We start from the raw sequence: 19555 nt of genomic DNA on the forward strand, positions 1-19555 counted from the left end.
AGGGATCAGTAATTTATCTGTGCCTTGTACAGTGAATAAAAAAAGGGTCTGGTGTGCAGAATCAAACAGATTCAGAATTTTCATTGCTGCGAACTTCTAAAATGTTGTTTCTTTGGAATTCTAGAAAAGTAAAGCACACATCATATCATTTCTAGATTAAACAGATTTAGGGAATAAGAGAAAAGAGAATGTACTTTGCCATGTGGGATATTAAATATTGATTGATATGTATTTAAAAGGCCAAGGATATTGGGAGTGGACTTCCCATCTCCCTTTCATTGTCATCAATCTTTATTACAACTTTCATTTGGTTTCCACACAGGTGGTTGACCAGATTGATACCCTGACATCGGATCTGCAGCTGGAGGATGAGATGACTGACAGTTCCAAAACAGACACATTGAACAGTAGCTCAAGTAGCACAACGGCATCCAGTTTGGAAAAGGTGAAGGTGCGAGCCAATGCGCCACTCATCAGACCCCCAGCCCACCCATCTGCCATTCTCACAGTGCTAAGGAAGCCCAATCCACCACCGCCACCTCCACGATTGACTCCTGTGAAGTGTGAAGACTCTCACCGGCCAGTTATCCCTGCCAACCCTGTAAAAACTAATGGGACACTATTACGAAATGGAAGTTTACCGGGAGGACCAAATAAAATTCCAAATGGTGATATATGTTGTATACCTAATAGTAACTTGGACAAAGTTCCGATGCAACCTCTGATACACAGATCTGAGAAAGACAGGTGTCCTCAGCCTGGAACACGAGAACGGGTACGATTTAGTGAAAAGGTGCAGTACCATGGCTATTGTGCTGATTGTGATGTTCGGTATAATATTAAAAATAGGGAGGTTCACTTGCACAGTGAACCTGCCCATGTGCCAGGAAAGCTCCCTCACCAATGTCCTCCCTTACCACCACCTCCTCCTCCGCTTCCTCCTTTTCCATTAGAAAATGGAGGAGTGGGAATCAGCCCCAGTAGTAGCTTTCCTCCTCTCAGACCTGCAACTGTGCCTCCACCAACTGCACCAAAACCCCAGAAGACCATTTTGAGGAAATCAACCACTACAACAGTGTGACAGATCCTGCCTGGAAAACTGTTCATTTTTCTTACATATAAACATGGAAAAGATAACGAGCACTTTCTACTCAAGCAATAAAAAGCCCAAATATATTACACCCTTTCTTCTGTGAAGTGGCATAAAAAGAATGTGGTAAGTACACAGAAAAATTGTTTGATACTTGATGCACAAATTCAGTAGTTTCATTGTTAAACCCCATCCTCACTATTGTAGTACAGGTTATTCCTGGTATATATTACTAAGTGAAAACATCCTTCTTTATAGCCTAAAGAATTAGCTATTAATTTGAGAAACTATAGACAAACAATAACAATTAGTATTAAGTAAAATCCTCTATAGAAAATGCAATAATTTGTCCTGCAATGTAGGTTTAAAGCAGGAAAGCAGAATATGTGATCTTGTAGGTGTTTGACTTGCCCATAATTCCTCACCAGTGGTATTCTGGCCAGGGTAGATGTGAGTTGCTGGCCAACATCTGGAAGACCACACATTTCATGTCAGTTTTATAATACATCACACTTTCAAAATACATTTTGCATATATTTATACAAAATAATCTGAAACTGCAGACTTCATAGATTAAAAGGGGATTTGCAACAGAAGCAAAGAAATCATCTGCAATATATATTGTAAATCCATTTCTCCCTCCAAAACTGTGAGCTGTTCTTTGACAACCCAAATGTTCAAATGTTCATCATCATTTTAAAATGTCCAAGAAGAACAATTTGAGGATAACAACATTTCCATCAAGAGATATGGTAGTTTTCACTGACTGCTCTGAAAAATGGAATAAATGTTCGTTAATGATAGGTCATATGTTATGCCTGAAGTTTCTTCCTTATATTTTCCTTCTGCAAACAAAACAAAACCAAACCCAATCCTGTTAATAGCAATGAGAAATTTGCCATAGGTTATCAGCTCAGTAGCTTAAATAGCTGAACAACTTTGAAGATATAAAACATTGTCCAGAAAGATAATATTAGCATGCAAAAGACATTCTCCATTTCAAGCTACAAATTCTTTGTACTTGGTTGACTGTTGAAGTGATTGGGAAGAATACTTTGAAGTTTAAAAATGGTTGCAAAGTCAATAGTATTTACAGTATGTGGGTTGTAGGGGAAAATGACAGATGAATCAGTGAAGTGTTCTTACAGTAAGCCTTTCATTTATAAACATTCTTGTAATAAACCACAGAGAAGGTTGCAGAGAACTCTTACACACATCTTTTGTTCAATTATAAATTATATGTGGAAGAAGTTACATGAAAAGTGACTACATGGGAATAGCATTGATTTAGTCTTAGAAATGTAGTGGTTATATAATTGACTTGTGTGACTGGAACCCTGAACATTTACAGAAAATCTCCTACCTTCCTGTTACTTGTAGTTTCAGGGCATCCTATTTAGCCACTTGGGAAGATAGTTGGCTATTATGAAATGGTATTACTATGTGTCTGGTGGGGAAGACTGGAGAACGAAAGCAAAAATCAGGGAATCCCACTTTTTGTGAGTGGAAGAAACTTACTCGTCAACCGTAGCACCTTCATAACTAAGCTGCTAGAAGTCCAACCTTTAATAAAACTATTAAATTAAAATGGTATTTCAGTAGCTGCATTTAATTCTATGCTTTATCTGTTCATATATCTGTAGCCTTGGTTCAGCAGTGAAACAAAGCAAATGATGAAATGACCCAACAAAGCAAATGATGAAATGACACAGTCAAGCCAAAGTAAAGCACTTTAAAGTCCCATTGATTATGAAGGGAAGGAGAATAGCACATGATTAACTTGATTTAGCATGCATAATTAGAGTGCAAGCCAGCCAAAACATTTGTAGTTAAAGCTGTAAGTGAAAGGTTTCATTTCATGCAGATATGCTTTGAGGTGAAATATTTGAGCTCAGCATTGACTCATTCGTTTACCCTGGGTTGTGTTTTAAGTCTTAACACAAGATCAGGCAACCTGGATGTGCTCCAGATGTTTTGGACTACAACTCTAATAAACTTCAGCCAGTCAGTTATGGGAATTGCATACCTCTTTGGCATTGGTACAAATCAAACAAGCTTTCCTAACTGTTACACACTGTTCAATTATTGTTCATATTAAAAACCCACTCAGGCTGCAAACTTAGAGACATGTCCCTGGAAGGAAATGGATATTGAATGCACTTACATTTCCTTCTAAGTAGACATGTTCTCATAGTAGATGATTCTCACGATCATTTGTGGACATGGATATGTGTATTAACATGGGAATGTGCAAAGCCCCCTAAACTCTTGGATACCTTGTTCTGGGGTGGGATGCACTTGTCAGCATTTCTGGATACCTTAGTAAGACATTCCAATTCATGGACTGTCAGTGCAACTGTACTAATTCTTGTTGCTATGTCAGTAGGACATCCGGTGTAAGTTGGCTAATAGGTGCAGGTTATAAGTGATTTTAGAAAGGAATGCCTGTAGAACACATAATCATCTGTTGACTGTCTCATTGGTTGCAGTTAAACTAAGACTGTGAGTTGTGGCTTTTACTGTCGGCAGAGTTCTCCCAAGCTGGTTTGGAATCAAATTTTGGGTGATGCTTAACTTTTAAAACCCTGAAATTCCTCTTCAGGTCAGAATGATAGAAGTAATTCTGCTTCTCCAATGTTTCCCTTATCCATGCCCTGCATTATAATCCACCCTGTTGAAAGGGCAAGTAGGATTGGCTTTGTTTGCCTCCATTTCCCATAATTGGTCTCTAGCAAGCTGCATCACTCTTCCTTTACAGTGCACAAAGATAATTTTTACACTTCTTTTTGCTTTTATTTCTGACACATTTCTGAGCTAACCATCACTCCCTAACATTCTCCTGCTCCTTCAAAGAGACCACCCTTTATCCCCTGTGCCTCGAATACATGGAACTGCTTCTCAGAAGATGCTTGAGTTCTGCCCTCACTCTTCATTCAAAGGCCTTGCAAAACGCAAGCTTCCCTTGAAGCCTTTGGCATATAGACCCTAGTTTCCAGGTGCTGCTAGGCCTGCCAGTAAGTATAAGGGTACTGGTTTTCCTGTTCACCCTACCTCCTCCCACTGTTCTTTATTGTGTTGAATTTTAGATTACACATTCCTTGGGGCAGAGACCTGTGCTGTGATTCCCCATGAAGTGCTGTGCACCCTGAAGAAGCTGTATAAATATTGCACAATAATAACAATATGGCTCCCAGTAGTGGTAGAGTACTTAGAAGAGACATTTGGAGGTCAGTTGTGCTAGCTACCTCTGGGTCCTTTGAGGATCTGAATCTACACTGTTGCCACAACAGTGGTTTGTACGATACAATTAGTAGGGTTAGCACAATTAGCACACCACAAAAAGAAGGAGACATGCAGCATCTGCTATTCCCTTAGTATGAGTGTTGATAATATCTAGCATCTCCAGTTGGAAAATGACTAACACAGCCCGCCTTAAAATAAATAAATAAATAAATAAAATCAAACATCTATCAAATCTAAGTAATTTTCAGATCACTGCCAGAGATGCTGAATCCGTGCCAAATATCCAGGGGGCAAATCTGCATGATTCTAGAAGAAGGTTGGTTGGCAAAATATATAGAATATTTAGCACAACTCATTCCGATTTGGGTAAAGGGTCCTAGAATGTAAAGATTATTCTTAGATACTTGGGAACCAACCATACTTTCCCAGTATCCTGTTTCATTTAATTTCTCTTTTTGGCTTTGTACCTACTGTAGACAGTTTATAACAGAATATCTTGCTGAATCCTAATTTAAACATATGAATACATTACAAATTAGTAAGACTTTAAAAAACATGGAACATACTTCTGCAATGTAATAAGCCATTTGTTTTTATACCCAGCCTGCTGAATCCCTGAAAAGCTGCCGTTTACCTCAAGAAGCAGTAAAGGAGGGCAAGGGGTGATCACAAAGCTGTTTACTTTTTGTGTGTACACATAACCACTAGGTACTCACTACATTTTCATTGCTGGCAATGTCTGGAGGCAGAGTACATTGTTGAGAACAGACTCCTACCAGGCTGTGCTGCTGTGGATATAAAAGCTGCTGTGTGTGCTTATTTATTAGAGCATAGGATTACTTGCTGTGTTCATATACTCCTTATTTCCCCAGAGAATGGAAACAGGTTGTTGCATTAATAAAAGGCATAATTGTATGGTAACAGAACAGACGGTATGGTTGTACCTAGGAATGTCACTGACATTTTAGATGTGCCGTTTGTAGTTGACAACAAGACAAAGGGAATGAATGGCTGTTAGCTTTATGAAAGTAAACATTAAGGTAATTGGTTTAACCTTAGGAAAGCAGAGGAAATATTTTATTTGAAGAAAAATACCAGTGAAAATTGCAATTCAAAATACACCTCCAGCATAATACAAATGCAAACACCGTCACTGCTGCACTGTACACTATGAAGTCAAATCATTGGATGATGTTTCATAACATGTGTTAACAGGCACAGAAGTTGTTGGCCATAGCCAGCAGCCAGATGGCTACACCAATCAATAGCCTTGCATTTTGTCAGGGAGAAGACAAAATGTGAAAGGCCTAAACTTGAGGCATGATTGGAGTTTTGGTCATTTTACTTTATTTTATTATAAGCACTGAAATGTAGAAGTGAGGAAGTTGGGGACAATTTATTTTAAATATGCTGACATTTTGAAACAAGTATTAAGTCAAGCTTTCTCTCCACTGGACCTAACATTTCATTCTGAATTTTAAGCTAGTGTTTGAAAGGGTAGGAAAGAGTTGATTTCAATATGAGAATGACTGATAAGCATCCACAGATAATCTCACATGTTGTCACATATATTGTCATTATGTTTGAGTTTCTTCCTAATTTTTTCTATACTCTTCTGATTGTTATCATGACTCACTAGTAGCCTGCAGGAAAAAACAAAATAACCAATAGAGGAGAACAGTCTGAATTATAAATATCTAATTCAATAACTATTTTCAAAGCTTTTGAAAATGTGAATCCATTTTATATATAATACATGTGACCTTCAATAAAATGTTGCATAGAATGCCACTCAATAAGCTACTCCATTCAGGTTTCTTCCCTATTGATCAGCATCCTCTGATCACTGAGCGTACTCAATTCCCATTGAGGTATTTTTGGTTCCCATTCTTCAGGTTTATTCTAAAACTTTTTGCCAAACTTCCGCAAATCTTGGGGCTTTCCCAGGATTGCTGTGCATGGATAGTGCTCTTTTGGCAGCTCAAGGATCTACTTTCTGAGAATAAATTTTCTTTCAATGTATAAATTATGCTACAAATTCATGCAACATATTATATTGCTGCCAAGTAGTAGTAGAATATTAACACTGATTAAAAAGGACTATAATTTCCAGCAAGGTGAAAGGAAGGATTTCTTTAGGATTTTTTTTTAAATTTGCAAAATAATTCTCTGCTGTTTCAGTGGTGCAATCTGAGCATCTTTTACCAGAATGAATAAGATGAATAAGGAAGATCAGGCGGTTACTATTACTATTACCGTTTTACTAAAGAAACATAATTTTACAAATCTAAAAGCAAAATGACATTGTGTCTTGCTTTCTCTTGAGATGTTTTGAGCAAGCCCTACTTTCTTCCTGCCTGTTTACTTGGCTACTGAAAAAACTTATTTATTTATCTATCAAATTTGTATGCTGTCCATTACTTCCGTCTCTGGAAAAAAACATATTTTCACTTTATCAGTGACAATGCAAGGAAATTGTGAGAATCTCCCAGATGCTCACTCACTGGACAAATGAGCTGGGTTCATGACAACAAAATGGCAAATGAGAGTCATTGAAATAATTAGAAAGTAAAGCCGTGCCAGATACTACTCTCATTCTTGTAGGGCCTTCCCTTAAAGTTATTGGAACACTGCCGACTACTTGAAGTGGTAAGGAGTTTGTTCACCCACCAACAAAGAAAAGTGGCACATTTGTACTTAAAGGTTAAGATGCCTCTTGTGAAGGGTGCTTGAGTCCTCGGGCCAAAAAGATCGAATTCATCTTCAGGGTCCTTCATCTTTCAAGTCCTATGCCAAAAAATTAATGAATGTTGGACCTATACTTCAACTCAGCTTTTCTATACACAGATGCAACTTTGTAGGTAAATTGTCATACCTATATTTTTAACACATAGGTATGAAAATATTAATGAAGATAAACAAAATTGTGTTGTTAATATATTACTTTATGCAATTCTTGGATGTGCTCCATGCAGTTTGTATGAAAATTAACTGCATGAATTTTAGTATCATCCAATCCTGGAAGTTATCACTTGAACAAGTGAAATCTCTCTAAAGGATCATTTCCTCTAACTTCTTGATGAGAATTCCATCACCAGAGAATATGGCTTCAGTTGTGGTTTATTGCACTGGGGACTTTGTTTTATCAAATTTATTTTTGTTTGACAGTTGGAAAATTTCATTCCATGATGGAACATGGTGATGGAGAGAAACTGTATTAAAATGATATTTTGGAACACTAATAAAAATACAGACTCGATTAATTTTCAGCTTACCATTTGTGTACATGTAATGAATCAAAGAGATCAGCACTTGCTGCTCTAGCTTCAGGCAAAGAATGTTCTTTATTTCTAGTGATAAATAGAAAATAAAAGCCAGCTTCTCTTTTCTGCTTTTTTTTTTTTTTTACAATAATGAAAAAAGCATATGGTACTTCTTTGAATGCACTTATATTAATGCGATAGTGTTTTTGAATAGCCTTCTAAGCAGCACTTCATTTGTCTGTTTTATTATTTTTAATTTATGATGGTCTAGTATCCTTCCCTTCTTATAATTCATAATTAAGTAGAAACTGAATTAGTCACATATAATGTGAATGAAAAACTGCAGAAGCAGAATCTGCATTACTTCATATGAGCAAGGTATTTGCTCATTGAAAATAAACAAGATGTAGTCATTTCTCAAAGCTAATTGTGGTTGATAGACAAAATGTATTAATTAAGTTCAACAATCATATCAGAATAGATATGGCAATTATTAATTTATGGCAGAAAGTGACCATTGTTTAAGAAAAAATTAAATCTTTCCTTGAAAAATATATTTGACCTTTGAATAATTTGACCTCTTTTTTCTTGTTTGCATGTTTTTGTATTTCTACTACCTGGTCACATTGCTCTGGCCACATCCCACTGGCTCTCATAAATGCCTGTATTTACCACAGAACCTTATATGTAATAGTTGAAAAAGTCAATTTATCAGATATGAAGGCTACATTTAAGGTATCTAAAATACAATAAATACTGTGAAAGGTTCATGAGACTGCCATATGATCAGTAAATAGCAAGAAATGTTCTAAAACTCTTCATAATGACTACATGGTTATAATTCAGAAATCATTAAAAAATGTCAATAATACGCAAATACTTGTTCAATTTTACACAAACACTTGTTCAACTTTTAACATTAATTCTAAGCATGATGCATTCATGTGTAGGATAGTCTTGCAACTGGATTGGTTGTAAGTAGACCATTGGGGATACTGCATGTATTCACCGATCCTTATGTAGAATGAAGGAGAGTCATGAATGACACTTTTATTTTATTTATTTATTTATTTATTTATTTATTTAAACATTTTTATGCTGCCCCATTCGCCGAAGCCTCGAGGCGGCTTACAACAAAAAATTAAAATAACATTTTAAAATATATACAATAAAATACAAATATATAATATAAAACATACAATATAAAACAAGCCGCCCTGGCCAAATAAAATTCAATAATATTAACATTTAAAATACTGCTTAAATAAAAAGGTCTTCGCCTGGCGCCGAAAAACAAATAACGAAAATAGTATAAAAAACTGGTATCCTGCTTAGATATGAAGTTGGATAATATTTATGAGAGGAATAAAAGTGGGGTGCATATTTCATTAGATCATTGACAAGATCTGAACTATATAAAGGAATAAAACAGGGAAGATGTGTGATATTTGTGATATGCATTTGACTATATTTTCCTGATAGGAATGCAGTTTTGTAGAATTTATACAAAATTAATGATGCTATATTGACTTTGTCATTTCTCAGATCTTGCTATTTTTGCTTTAGTTTTCTTATTGATGTGTATATTTTCTTTCTAAGGGACTCTGAGTGGACAGTGATCAGAATTTTAATAATTACATTTGTTGATTGTCTTTTCTGGGGATATTCTGAATCTTGAAACTGAAGATTCATTCCTTGCATATGATTTTTGTTGTGTGGGTATTTGCTTCGTATTTTCATACTGCAATCTTTGTCAACTTTTTCCACAGTGTGTGTAACTCCATAAGCAACTAGCACGTCTCCTTTACTTACCATTTTACTAAGCTAACCACTTTCTTCCTAGGACAGTTATTCCAACCCCTTAATCATTTCAGTTCCCCATTTTGCACTTTTCCCAATGCTGGAATATCCTTCATTAAGTGTCGTGACTAGAACTGTACACAATTTACTAAGTGTGGTTGCACCATAGATTTGCATTAGGATGACACTGGCAGTTCTTCCATGAGTGCACAAGACCAGCTCCCACCAGGGTCAGCAAGGCAGACTGAACTTACTGGAGGAGATGTGGCCTCCCCGTAAGTCTCTTGTTGTCCTAACTGGGAGGTAGACTGGAAACTCTCATGCTCACTGTGAGAGCAATCAAAGAAAAGTTGGAGAGCTTGTGGGAGAAGAGCAACCTCTGGTCAACAGGAAGTCCCCATGTAGCAGCTGCACCAAAGAGGAGCCTTCCCTCCAGTAAGCCTGGTGTCTGCCGGATGCCAAGCCTTATGCCACTGCTGCAGAGCCTGACCACTGCACCTTCCTGTTCTGGAGGCTCCAAGAAAGCCACTTCACCTGCTGCTGCACAGGCAAGCCAGCCTAGCACCCAGAAGCCTCTGCAGTCACCAGCATCAGCACAGAGCTACCGCAGAGGGAGGAATTTCATGCCATGGCACCATGGCTTTCCCTCCTCTCACCTGGCTGCAGCCGTGAAGAAAGAACGAACTCATTGTGCTTCAAAGCACAACTGCTCTTCCACATACTGGGATGCTCCCTGGCTGGATGGGAGGAAAGAGCAAGACGCTTGCTAGAGTCAGAGGCCTTTTTCATCAAAAACACAGGAAGTCCAGGCCAGGCTTGCATCAAGGCTATGACCCTCAAAAGCTAAGGATAGGGCACGGGAGGGTCACTAACCTTCTTCTGATTTTCCTCAGGTTCTTGGTCCAAAAGGCTCTCCTCCCCCTCAAATACCCCTCCAATACAGTTCAGATTTAGTTCTAAACTGTAAGTTTGTGAAGGGTTTCCCTTTTAGGATTTTGCGCATTTTGTTGTGTCCTTGTTTTGGCTCTGCCTGTTAATCTGTGAGTTTTAGATGATTACTTGAATGTCTACATATTTACTATATGTAGATCGGTAATGAGCACTTACCTTCTCATCAGATGGTTGCTGGTGCTTGGCTCTGGAGCTGAGATGCTTAAACACTCCTTGCTTAACTTTTAACAGACAGTTTTTTATTCCTCAAACAACTACTGCAGCCTGGGTTTGGCTGACAAACAAGCCATGGAGAGTCCCAGGTGACGGTTGTACACACATAATAGTGGACTTCATGTGTTATGATGCCCCAAGGGTTAATTAACCCATTGTGGGTTGTTTTGTTGCCCAAACTAGGTAATCATATATCATACAGTCAGGAAGATCAGGACAAAAGGATGAATCCAGGGTTAGTTCTACTTAAAGTAGATGCATTGCAATGAAACATTTCTTTAGAACTTGTCCATTTTTGTCATGACTAATCTTAGTCTCATTCAGTTCAATGGCTCTGCCCTAAGTAGAAGTAACATTGGATTCAACCCAAATAATTTTATAGTGTGTCTATACTTATCTTACATAAATCCTCCAACATATGTACAGAATTAGTTCCAGAAATGTGTATTTATGGAAGCAATACCATCTTCTACTCATTTTGTTCAGCATTCCTTGCCAGCTTAGATCATATATATTTTTTGTATTTGTTTTTAACTCTTGCAGCGTTCAGCAAGGCATAGCAACCTAAAACTGGCTATTTGGTAGGGTATATATTTGAAACATGTTAAGAGAACTACTTCTTTCTCTTGATGAAATCTCATTTGAAAAACATGACCACTTAAATGACCTAATTTTCCATTGGAGAATGGACATGGTTGGTGAGAAACGATATGCCTCTTAATGTTAGGGCTTCAGGACAGAATTTGTGCAGATACTGCTGATCCTACTTAAGATCTCTGTATGAACATGTTTCTGTTCATTTTTGAATTTAGGTCAGATCAAATACAAAATAAAACTCCATTAATAAAAATGGTAGAGATAACGCCACAACGAAATGGTAATTATCCCGAGCAGTTGATTGCAGACTGCACTACTTATATATAGGTGCAGTGGTATTAACCCACATAACAGACCCTTAGCAATGCAGCATAAGTCTGTCCATTAGACAGAGTAAGGTCCATCCAAAAATCGGTTTTTAGCATGCTCTTCTAAGGATTGGGCCATTTTTTTAAACTATGTAAGTTCCATGTAAGAATTGCTAAGAACATAAGAAAAGCCTCTCTGGGTCAGAACAAAGTTCTGTGCATCATTCTGTTCACAAAATGGAAGGTGGTATCTGATTGATTTTTAAAATTTTTCTTTGAACATCTGCCCACTGGGTAATTCAGACGGGAAAAAAGACAAGTGGGTGGGAAGGTTTAATGCTCCAGAACTCTGGTCCTGATCTGAATAAGGACCACATAGGTCATTATACTAGCATACTAAAACTATCAGGTTTAGCTGCATGCCAAGTGATCATTGTAACATGTATTTGATCCCACCAATACATTTTATTGATGCTCATTAGCCAGTTTTCTTACAGAAAGGTGAGCCAGTGTGATTTTTCTACATGTTTCTACTTGCAGAATTAAGAGGCAACACAAAGCATCCTTTTTCTGTTCTGATGGGGTTTAATTGGCTTGTAACTTGAACATATATTTCTTAAGTCTGTAGAATTTGAATATTTGTGTATAGCAGAATTATCACACCTTTCCTCTTAACATGACGAACACTTATTTTTACTCTTTTATGTTTAGCAATTCAGTTACCTCTTATCTTAAACACACCCAATGCAGCATTTGAACACTTTAAAACTAATAATATAATTCAGTAGCCCTCTGAATTTCAGTAAAATCAGACATTATCATATTTATTGTGGTGTGAATTGTAGCTTCTTTTCTTTACACAGGTAAATGGAAGTCTTTGGGTTGTTGATCTCGTCTATTATTAACTTGTTAGTTTGGGCTGGTGAGGAAAAGTGTTAGAATGAATGATGTATTCTTTAAAAGCTGTTGACTAGAATGAAAGGCTGTATTAATATTTTATTTGGCTCTTTTCCTTTGGAAACAAATAATAATCTCTGGAGTTGCAATTACACTTTATACAGTAGACCACAATTTTCATTTTAAATATGTGGAGCCTCATAATGAACCCTTGCCACATACGGAGCTTAAATCTGGATGTTTTATAGGTCCATGACTGTCAGATTAATCTTCTAATACACAGAGGGGTGGTTGCTTTTTTAATCACTTCCTACAATGCCTGGTAACTTGTGCACTGACATAGTGGGTGGGAATCTTACGGAACTGAATTGCCTGGAAAGGTCAAGCACGAAATAGATTCTTCTGTCTAAGCCCTTTCAGCAAGCTAGTGATTGTGGAACCTCTCACAGAGGTCCCTTCATTCATCCACGTTCTGCCAGATTTACATCCATTTAATGACTAGGAGTCACTTTTTACTATGCTATGCCTTGTTTTTCTGAATCCACATAAAAAGGTATTCAGGAAAGCAAGTCCAGTCCACACTCATTCAGTTTTGCCTGCCAGCTTCTGCAGTTTCATGCAAGGGCTCTGTGCATTCAAGGTACCTTTCATTTCAATACAACAGAGCAAAGGGTGGTTTGAAGAAGGGAAATGATGAAAAGCTCATGAGATTCTTAAGCAAGGGGAAAAATACATGATTTCTACAACACTCTAATCTTACTAAGCAGCTGGTTGAAAGCTACTTAACTGTAAGCGTGACTATTATTGGTTCACAGTATGCCATCAGGAATTCTTTCTCCTATCCATTGCAAAGAGATTTTTCCCAGATCATATCCTTTGTTTCTGTTCTTAGAGACAATGTTTGTTTAAAATATAGATAATCTAGAGGAAACCAATAGCCTACCAGGGTATCTTAACTTCTGAGAAAGATTCCGATGTAATGTGATGGCAGATGCTACTTACTGTGAAGTACTGGTTTGCAAGCTGCAAATGGCTATATAGATATTTTCAGAAGTAATTTCCCTTGCAAAGGGACATTGAAAAACCTATGCACAGATTCGTAAAAAAAAGAAAAAAAGTGGGAGATAGCTACCAGTAGGAAAAGCAAGTTATTGTAAGCTCCAACAAACAAAGTATCCACTACCTGGAAGATGCAGTGGTTAATAACTTGACTTCATACTGTTTTTACTGATCTTGCCTGACAAGACCAAATTATAGACTGCACTGATGGCCTCCAAAGGAAGATGGACAAGTTCTGGAACATTACGTAATGTAAAAGAGTCAAAAGGTAATGCTAAAGCAATAAAATTTCAAGAGACACTTTGTTCAATCAGGAAAACTGAACACATGATTACAAAATGGTGGATTGAATATTGAGAAATTGAACTTACTAGAAACATGGTAATTACAGTACATTTAAGGCGCAATATCTAGACAGCCATAGGAAAATTCAGAGTCCCAGTTCTGACTGGAGAAATTGGTCTGAGATTGGAGCTGGAACTCCAAATTCAGAGCACTCTTTTTCTTCCTTCCCAGATGGTATAGGAAGTTCAAAGGGTTACAGGCAGCCATGGTCTATTACACTGTCCATGAAAAACCCTGTGTGTGTTTAGACACAAAAATAAGCAAATGCTGGGAGTTGCACTTATAAATGTCTAAACATGTATAGAATTCTGCCTTTAATTATAGCAGGAAGGAAGGGCCATACAGAACAATACATTGGCACAAAAATGCTGAAGTAAAAGGACATGGCTAAATTTATTGCAAGTGAAGTTTGTTTACCAGCAACCAAGAACAGATTTGTGTCAGAATTCCTGTTTAAAATACTTTCTGAGACATGGCTGCATGACCACAGTTATTCACTCTTGTTTAATTTTAATTTCAAAATACTATTAAACAATGGGCAATATTTATAAAAATTACCTTGCACACATAGTGAGAGGTTTTGCAAATGAGATTGCAACAACAGCAACAACTCATAAACACAAAGTCTGGTAACAGTAAATATTTCATTGATTAAAGGATTAATAACTTGCTAGTCAGGGTTTATAGAAATTATTAATCATGGAAAAGAATAAATAATAACTATTAATTACAATACATTTTTGTGTAAGCATTAAATTAAAACTGTGAGCAGCTAAACATGCATCTCCCCACTCAAATGCAAAACCATACGTACTTCCTGTGGAGGGAATTTCAGAGGCCTCACCCCCTTATATTCATGAGTCCCAGTTTCTACAAGAGGGCAGAATCCCAGACACTGATCTTGACACCTGGATAATTGCATGCAAATAGCCTGGTATCAAACCATTTAAGCTGTTAAAAGCCAAGACTAGTCATTGTTGGGTCTAAGAACAATTAGGTGGCTGAATAATTGGACAGAGCTGCTATAATGTGATCTGAACAGTTAGCTTCTTTTGGCATTCTAGATGCCATGTTCTGTACCAATCTGAGTGAGTTGGTGTAATTGGTGTCCTGCACTAGCTTAGGTTTGGACCCGATGGCCTTCTAGGCACCTTCCAACTCTACTATTCTGTGATTCTGAACTGTCTTTAGAGGTATCTCTACCTAGAATGCATTATGGCAATATAAGCTGCATGTGTCCAGAGCATGTATGACTGAGAATCTGCTTTCTCTAGATAGGCTAGGCAATGCTGAGTCCAGGAGAACTTCCAGATACATGGCTGTTCAGAGGACATGCAATGCCATCTGTGGCTGGGTGCAAACCTCAATTTAGATCAGTGGTTGGACTTGCATCCTATCTGAATTGAGCACAACACAAATGGAAAAAAGAATCAAGAAGAAGAAGGGGGACAAGAAAGTGCAGGTCATCCAGTCTGGAACTAATTCTTAGTATTATAAGGCTTGCCCAATGATCAGTTGTAGTGCAGCCATGCATCACTGGCCTTGTATTATGACTGCCTGGAATGGTAATACTTCAAAAAGAGGAGCCAAAAATTGTTTATTTCCCAGTGAAATGGATCTTCTTCTTTCACTCTTGTTTAGCCTGATAGGGTAGCTGCTGGGTAGCTGGTAAAGCTAATGGTGGCCCTGCTCAGTTTATATATCTTTACTTTTTCAGAGGATTTCTGCTGCCTTGCATCTATATATTCAAATGGCAGCCAGTGGAAGCTAGGACTTCCATGCCATGTAGCCAAGTGAGCAGGCTTGTGAAGTAATGGCAGGACACTGTGCCTTTCCTTTGGTATCCTGCTCTGTTTTCATGCTGGCTGTGGAAGAGAAATCCTTACTTCTTCCTGGCATGTCCAGAAGCTGAACTGTTGGCAGGAGGGACATTCTAGAGGAAACAAACATCTTTGTTTACATGGGAAGGGGCTGCCGTATGTGCACGTATGGTCACATGTGCACCTGAAATAAGGTTGTGTTGAAATCTGAAGCCTTGCTGAGGAAGAAGACAATGCTGAGGAGGTCCATCTAGTGCTAGGTCATCATCTGTTTGAGAGGTTATATGCCAGGAAGGATGCCAGAAGACACTGTGAGCATGCAGCATTTGCCATGTTTTCCTGCCACTGCCATGGCTCCCACTCGTTCACACTGCCATCAGGAAAAGTAGCAGCTGCAGCTGCCTGCTGAGCCAGTTTCCTAGGGCAAATGTCCTCATTGAGTGGGAAACATCTGTAGCATAGGTGAGCCCATTATACAGTCCAAAAAGGTCCTTTGCGGCAGGAAACATTAGGGGACTGCGGCTGCGTGCAGGGAAGAATCCTGGCTGGCTCTGACTGCCTGCAGTGCCTGCTCTGGCTCAAGGTATTTTTATGAGTACGAAGTAGGTGAGTGATTTTTATTTTTATTTTTTGCAAGCTGCTTTTGGGACTTAATCACGACACATGTTCAGTAGATCACACTGAAACAGATGGGTGGAGTGGAGGGTTGTCTGAATATAATTTTTGTAACTTCATTACTAATACAAGATCTTGCAATACAGATCATCCATCATCAGAGCATGCATTGTATAAACTAACTCAGTTTGTTTCCCTTGGTGGAACTGAAATGCCTGCATATAATTAGGTAGGCCAAGTGAAATCACATAAAATGATGAGACTTGATGAGAGTGTGTAGATTTTAATACTGAATGAGTTTGAAGATATGGATCAGGTGCTCTACGCAAGGAGCAATGCAAATAGCTTAAAATTAGATAAGGGTTTCAGTCTGATTACTTCCCATGTTAAAGCCATTTTTTTGGTAGTAATTTAAAATTATGTGAAATTTGGTTTTCATTACTTCCCAAGTTCAAGGCATCTTACACAGAGTTTTTCAGCAGTGGATATAAACATCTTTAAAAGCCTAAATTCTCAGATGTGTGATGTTTTCTTCTATTGTCTTGTCTTACTGGCTTCTGGTGAAAATATATAATATTGGCACACGGAATCCTAGAAGTTAGTGGCAGCATATTTACCACTAAGAGAGGCTTAATCACATATCACAGTTTATGTTTCACAGGTAGAGCAAACAGTACCTCTCATTCTTAACACTTGAGTGCAGTAATCATTGCAACATGGAAACACCCTACTAATAAATAGTTTTGCAAACCAGCTATAGCATGTATATGTGATTTCCATGCTGCCATATTGTATTCTTTAGGGGTTTTTTGTTATGTAACCAGGTGTACTGACATTTTTTGCTTGTTTGTTTCACATCCCAGTGGCAGAAATGCATGGAGTGCATGCAGACGTTCCCTGGTTCAGTCCCTGCTACCTAGGTATTCACTTTCAGACAGTGTTGACAATGTTGGCTTAGATGGAGGATTGGTTTGGCTCAATGTAAAGCAGCTTCCCGTATTCCTATTGAATGAATGAAGGAGCATCGCATATTTCTGCAGTTGGACACACCTAATTTTTGTATGAACTTTTGATTTAAAGATATGCTCTTGATACATGGAAAATGTCTATGTACATGGTAATTATTACATTGCATTTCCTTCTTGTCATCAGTGTTTCCTCCCTGTTTAACATCTGTATTAGGGATTTTTTAAATCCTTCAACGTTCATTTAGAATAGCAAATGATACATGGAAAAGATCAAATCTAGCTTCTGAAAGAGTCTGTTTGGATTGACAAATTTAATAACAATATAAAAACTGAGAGGCTGGATTAACTTCACAGAAGAATAAACTGGGAGAACAGTTGGAAGATGGTCTGGTTCATTCCACATTCCACTGGTCCATCCTGATATTTGTGTTATGTTCTAAGTGAACCTCCTGGACCTTCTGCTCTCCAGTTGTGTTGATTGCAACTCTCACCATCCCCAGGCAGCACAGATGATAAGCATCAGGCAATGTTCCTCATTTCTTTGATGAAGGGTATCTATCTATCTATCTATCTATCTATCTATCTATCTATCTATCTATCTATTTTTATACTGCCCAGTAGCCAGAAAGCTCACTAGGTAGAGTGAGTTTTGTTGGAATTCTAGAAATACATTGGGATTTCTAGAAGGAACTGTCTTTATCTCTCTTACTCCAAAGGAACATAGTTATGCCTTTAGTGCTGAGTATATGGTACATCAGAAGGGCTTAAAGCACACTTTCAGAATGATTACTATACTACTATGATTATAACTATCAATAACAATTTCCTTTCTTTCAGTTTGACAGACTATACTATTCCCTGCTGCTGGCATTCATTCAAACAACTTGCTTCTTTTTGATTATTCAGGAAAAAAAAACATAATTGAAATTTTTCCTGAAGAAAACATTCTGGTCAACAGCATGCGCACAAAAAAAAGCAGTCTAATTTCTCAATCTGATGTAACTTTATTTATTACACAATATAGTGTAATGTATTGTTTTGCTCCTCTAGAAATTCCTGTCCTCTCAATCCAATGTATGTTTACACAACAGTAATTCCACTGTGTTCAGCGGGGTATATGTCCATGCAAGTGTGTATAGAATTGCAGCTTCCATCATTACACATGCTTAAATGAAAGGTACAATTGCTGAAATATTTTGGACATCACATCACTTCGTCATTATAAGAAGTTGATAATGATGGCAGCTGATGACACATTGCATTAATCATGGATATAGCTCACTTTAATGTATTTGATGCTGCCATGAAAGAATCTGTTCTTCGTCTGATTGCCAAGAGATACTGGCCCAGAATTATTTTCTACAAAGGAGCTTTAAACATGTTCCTTATCGGGAGTATCATTTCTTTATTAATACATCACATTAATAGGGTCTCCTACAGCTGTCTTCCAGTTGCCTTGGCAGCAAATGTCATTCTATCTTGCAGGGAACATGCAAAAATGTGTACATACCTCCAAGTCTTGGAGGAGGAATTGTAGAGCTACTGATGCCTCTACCCAAATGGCACAATGGGTTAGATCCATTTTTTTGCTCAGTGAATACAGAGCTCCTTATTTATTTTATTTATTGTGCTTTTAGTCTACCCATTTATTAAAGTTCTCTGGGTGGATTGCATGATAAAAATTGTTGGCAGCAGGAACCACGTTGGAAGAAGTGGGTTGTGGTTTTCTTTGCCAGCCAAACCTTCCCTCTCAGCAGTTCCCAGAGTCTGTTCCCAGTCACCCAGAAAGGATTTGGGGAAATTAGGGGAAATCTGTGAAAAATTATCCCCCAGTCTGCCCATAGGACCTCCCAGTTCATGGCATTCTATTTTGCACAGCCAACTCTGGATCCAACCCAGTGAAGCTAAACTGGCCTTCTCTGACACCTAACAGCAACTGAAAAGAGTCCTTCTCAAGACATTACAATCAAGTTTGGGGGCCTGCCTCCAACTGCTACCTTCACGGGAGGCTTGAAAGCAAGAAAGTGGCAAGAAAGAGCAGGGCCTTTCCCCCAACCCCCAATTACGGAATGGCCTCCTCACTAAGGACTGCCTGCCACCAACTTTAGTACCCTTTTGGTGCCAGGTTAGGAGTTTCCTCTGTCACATTTTATTAGCAGTTTGAGGACTTCAGTAGCTGCTTCAACGGGTTGTTTGATAAATTCATATAGGCCAGGGATGGCCAGACTTGCTCAACAGAAGAGCCACATACATATGGTGAATGTCACCTGTTTGGGAGCCACAAGGGGGTACCTGTGAGTAGTGGCACCAGGAAGCGAAGAGCAAGCAAGTGCCAGCTGGAGGCAAGCCACAAAATAAACTCAGTCTCGTGCGGCTTGCAAGTCTC

The 19555-nt window shown here is 38.1% G+C and overlaps 1 protein-coding gene across 2 annotated transcripts in view; it reads left to right on the forward strand.

Moving 5' to 3' along the window:
- Positions 1-19555, forward strand: part of PRR16 (proline rich 16) — a 113848-nt gene that overhangs the window by 83376 nt on the left and 10917 nt on the right. For both annotated transcript variants that reach the window (XM_044446372.1, XM_044446373.1), the window contains exon 2: positions 323-1216. In XM_044446372.1, coding sequence (XP_044302307.1) covers positions 323-1081 — 759 coding nt within the window. In that variant the 3' untranslated portion in view covers positions 1082-1216. The remainder of the gene's footprint in view (positions 1-322; positions 1217-19555) is intronic.

Source organism: Varanus komodoensis, unplaced genomic scaffold, assembly GCF_004798865.1.
Source record: "Varanus komodoensis strain SLA01 unplaced genomic scaffold, ASM479886v1 scaffold5, whole genome shotgun sequence".
Classification (NCBI taxonomy): domain Eukaryota; kingdom Metazoa; phylum Chordata; class Lepidosauria; order Squamata; family Varanidae; genus Varanus; species Varanus komodoensis.